The sequence below is a fragment of the Rutidosis leptorrhynchoides genome, chromosome 6, assembly GCF_046630445.1.
Source record: "Rutidosis leptorrhynchoides isolate AG116_Rl617_1_P2 chromosome 6, CSIRO_AGI_Rlap_v1, whole genome shotgun sequence".
NCBI classification, from domain to species: domain Eukaryota; kingdom Viridiplantae; phylum Streptophyta; class Magnoliopsida; order Asterales; family Asteraceae; genus Rutidosis; species Rutidosis leptorrhynchoides.
This window is the reverse complement of record NC_092338.1, coordinates 46,316,451-46,320,471: the sequence shown is the minus strand read 5'-3', so window position 1 is coordinate 46,320,471 and position 4,021 is coordinate 46,316,451. Positions and strand designations below refer to the sequence as shown.

General features: G+C 33.9%; 1 protein-coding gene across 1 annotated transcript; it reads right to left on the bottom strand.

Annotated features, from left to right (window-relative positions):
• Positions 1–203: 203 nt before the first annotated feature.
• On the bottom strand, positions 204–3,549 carry LOC139851412 (PHD finger protein Alfin1-like). Its single transcript, XM_071840443.1, has 6 exons — positions 3,413–3,549; positions 3,170–3,295; positions 3,048–3,080; positions 1,946–2,174; positions 1,414–1,543; positions 204–734 (listed from the first exon to the last, which is right to left on the bottom strand). Exons 2-6 carry the CDS (start codon positions 3,267–3,269, stop codon positions 456–458), a joined length of 771 nt encoding a protein of 256 aa, XP_071696544.1. The 5' UTR covers positions 3,270–3,295; positions 3,413–3,549; the 3' UTR covers positions 204–455.
• Between the last annotated feature and the right edge of the window lie 472 nt (positions 3,550–4,021).

Below are 4,021 nucleotides of genomic sequence, written 5' to 3'. Positions count from 1 at the left end.
GTATATGTTTAAAAGTGTGTTCATATTTGTTTATTGGCTAATCGCTGCAATATGACTGTATGCAGGGTTTGTGGTTGTTGCTTTGTGTTACTAACACTTAGGCAACTACATAAATGGAGTGTAGCTTTTGTAAATTATATACAATGAAATCTGAAAATCTTAGACAAAGCACGTTAGGGGTCAACTAACCATGATTTAGACATTTTCCACCAGTACATGCTATACCCTCTGGCATAAATTGACCCAGAAGCCCACAAATATCAAAACAAAAGGCTATAGAAAAAAGCTGTTAATTCAACAGCAAAATATAAATAAGAACTGAATATCATAAAGGCATAATTAACTTTTGACCCTTAAATAAAATCCAGCAACTTATCAAATAGTGTTACCAGAATGTTGATCATAGACTTAATTTGAGCCCAACAGAAGTAGATTTGTATATATGTTTGTGAAGGTTAATCTTGAAGACGAGCCTTTTTGGTGCTGCAGGATGGGCATTTGTACTGATTGATAAACGCAGCTTTGGCAGGTGTAATTTTTACACATTTTCCATGGAACCATATCTCGCAGATATCACAGCAAATCCAAAACTCGTCAGTCGCATTATCGTCACCACAAGCTCCGCAAGTCGCACCCTGTTCGTCACCTTCTTCCTCTATATTCTCCTCATCAACTTTGGGTGCTGCTGCTGCAGCCATCTTCATTCCCTTAGGAGGCAATTCAGATGGTCTTGACTGCCAAAGTAAGCAATAAAATTTGTTAATGGCGGTGACAAAATGGACCGCTCGTACAGGTTGGTTAATAAGTCAAAGTGGGTCAGGTTGACCAAAAACATTATGCCGAGCCCCAGAATATACCTGGCAATTGAGACCCATACTCTCAAATTTGGGTCAAATGGGTCAAGCTTATATATATAATAAAGACTAACAATACATTAATACATAATACATACATAATATAATAATAATAATAAAAACAATATAATAAATGTAAAAGTATATGACCCGTTTGGACCTATTTGATCCATTACCCATTTTGACATGTTACCCAAACCAACCCAGCCTGGCCCGTTTGGAACCGTTAAACATTTTCACCCCTTTGACCCATGACCCATTTCAACCCAAAACCATTTTGACCCGTTAACCAAACCGACCCACCCTGACCCATTTGCTAGGTATACCCCAGATACAGATATAACAATTACTATGTACTGATCTAATCTTTTAAACAAAAGGATTTAAGAAGTTTTATGCGATACAAATATACTTGGAGGCTGGATCAACTTTTGACCTGATTGACCAGTACGTGATAAAACACAACATGAACAGACCCATTTATGGTTATATAGTTCGAAACGGTCATCGTTACAAAGTAAGTTTAAAGAAACCAAAAAACAAATTTTAGAGGCCTTACGTTTTTCCCACTTGATTTGCTTTTACTGCTACGGTTTCGAATTTCAGCCTGATCATTCAAATTTGTAGCGTATTCTGCCACAGTTTCTAATACAGTTGGAAGATCATTTATCATTTGAAAGAGCATTCTCCTGAAATTGTAAACAAACGGATACTAAATACAGTAATCATTACCGAAAGTCAACTTAAAGCTCAAGCATGTAGTAAACCTCACTACCTCCAATAACAATATGACCAATAATATCAATTAACTTAAGAAGAATGTAAATATCAACGAACATGTAGCTCATCAATCAAAGCACAATCAAACAAAGTATGAACAACCTATAGATGATGTGATTGTGTGAACAAAGCAATTATCTGTCTACAATAACAGTAAGTATGTAGAAGTACAAATTTGAGATACAAACTCAAACACAAACACAAGGCTGCCAAGTCACCACCTTGAACGTAGCACCGCATTAGTGGGACCTGATGCCACGTGTTGAAAATATCAAAGTATGTAACCTTTCAAAAAGCATAATGAATATTACCTGTCATTCTTATTAAACCCGAACCGTGCACCAAAATAGAAGGCGACAGATAGCAGCCATGAATCACTGTGAACTGCTACAAGATATAACCAGGCCTGTTGCTCCATACCATTTCGCGCAAAGTTTATACCCAAAGTGGGCTCAGGAAGTTCGGGAGGCACCTCCTCAACAGGCAGACTCACTTCCCATGCTTCGTTTGGTAATCCATATAGACACAAATTGTCCTTCTCTGTAATACAACATAAATTATAACCAGAAATGAGAGAAACATATTATAATACTGCATCTGTTTGTTTTAACAGGGTATAAAAGAACAGTCCTCTTACAGTTAGAAGTCTGAAACTGATCCTACCTTCATTGCAAATAAAGAGATACACATTAACTCCAAATATTCTCCAAGTTCAAATTTTGTTTAACTCATATTTCCAACAAGATTTCTTTATCTTTACTTTCGACTTTGTTAGTATTAGTATTAACGTTAATATTATTAAGATAATGAAGAATATTATTATGAGCGTCCACAAGGTCAGTGTTAGTTATCTGTAACTACTAAATTTGACATAACAAATCTATATATAGCCATTATTATTGAAAATAAGGGAGTATAGACATTATGTCTTCTTTTATCAGAAGATAACTTCCATTAAAGTAGAAAACTACAAACAGGATACATTGGGTGGAACAAACTAGCAAATAAACATACAAAAGGTACACTGAAATAACTAAACTGCACTCAAAGAGCTAATTTTTTGGTGGCGAAAAAACAGAAATTAAATAAATAAAGGGCCTTCAGCAAGTTGTGAAGAACCCATAGAGCTACAAAAACACCTCCAGTGGATTTACAATGAATTCATCCACTTGAGATACAAGCACCAAACCAAGCACTTGACGAAAGAATCAGTTCAAAAACTGGTTACTAAACACCACCTTATATTGCACTACTCGTCTCCTAACATAAGCATTATTTTGTTAATCAATACATTCAAAGTGTATTACATGTTTAAAAATAATAAATGAATACATGAAAAGAAAAAGAAAAAAAAAAAACTGATTATTGTTATAATTTTTTTCTTAATTAATAAAACCAAAGAGAGAAGCTTACCAGGATCACACATCTGATAAAACTTCTGAACATCTGCAAAACCACATTGCCCAATTTTACATTAAAAAAAAATAAAAAAATACAAAAATTAAAATTATATCAACAATTCATATACAACGTACCGGTTGTTAGGGCTTTGATTAAACCAGCTCTTCTTCCTTTGAAGTCAGTAAAAACCTGCTCCGGTGTTCTATTTGTCGCAGGCGACCTTATTCCCTCCATTTGTATTTGTATTTATAATCAATAATCTGTTATATGAATCGATAAATATCATAAACAAAGATTTGAAGGAATTAGGTTATGAATAGATAATATAAAACGTATATAATTAACGAAAAATGAAAAATGATGGTGAGTAGATTAACCTGTTGGTCAATAAGTATTGGAATTGGGGGTTTTAGAAAAGCTAGGGTTTCTTCTGCAAAAATGCAAGCATAAATACAAATAGAAGATTGTGAATGGATTTGTTTGTTTATTTTTTATTTATTTATTTATTTATTTATGAGATGAGAAAACAGCGGGAAGGATTGAAAGGGTTTTTGCAGGAAATAAAAACTGCCTTTCTTCGGTTTCTCTTTTCTAAATTACATATTGTTATAATTCAGTAGGCTTATAACTACCTTTAATGGTTATAAGAACAAAGAGAGAAAAAGAGAGAAGAAGGAGAGAAGAAATATTGATATTGATATTTCAAGAGAAATGGTGCACCTTAAATGGCTACCATACATGTCTATTTATAGCATAAAATATTACTATGCAAGAAATATAATAATAATAAAATTAACATCCAATCTAGATATTTTATAACACTCCCCCTTGGATGACAATTTTATTAGAGAATAACTAGTACTGCCTCGTTAAAAACCTTGCTAAAGAAAACCCATTGGGATAAAACTTTAGCTAAGGGAAAAAGAGTGCAGCATAGAGTTGACTCCCCCTCAAGTAGGCAACGTCTGAGTTGTTACATCTTCTGA

What these genes read in the sequence shown, in the direction of transcription:
- LOC139851412 (XM_071840443.1), bottom strand. Translation starts at nt 3,269, where the DNA reads ATGGAGGGAATAAGGTCGCCTGCGACAAATAGAACACCGGAGCAGGTT. An exon ending in TTATCAGATGTGTGATCCTG is followed by an intron (nt 2,175 to 3,047) that starts GTAAGCTTCTCT and finishes GTTGTATTACAG; the next exon opens with AGAAGGACAATTTGTGTCTA. An exon ending in GCAAATCAAGTGGGAAAAAC is followed by an intron (nt 735 to 1,413) that starts GTAAGGCCTCTA and finishes TTACTTTGGCAG; the next exon opens with TCAAGACCATCTGAATTGCC.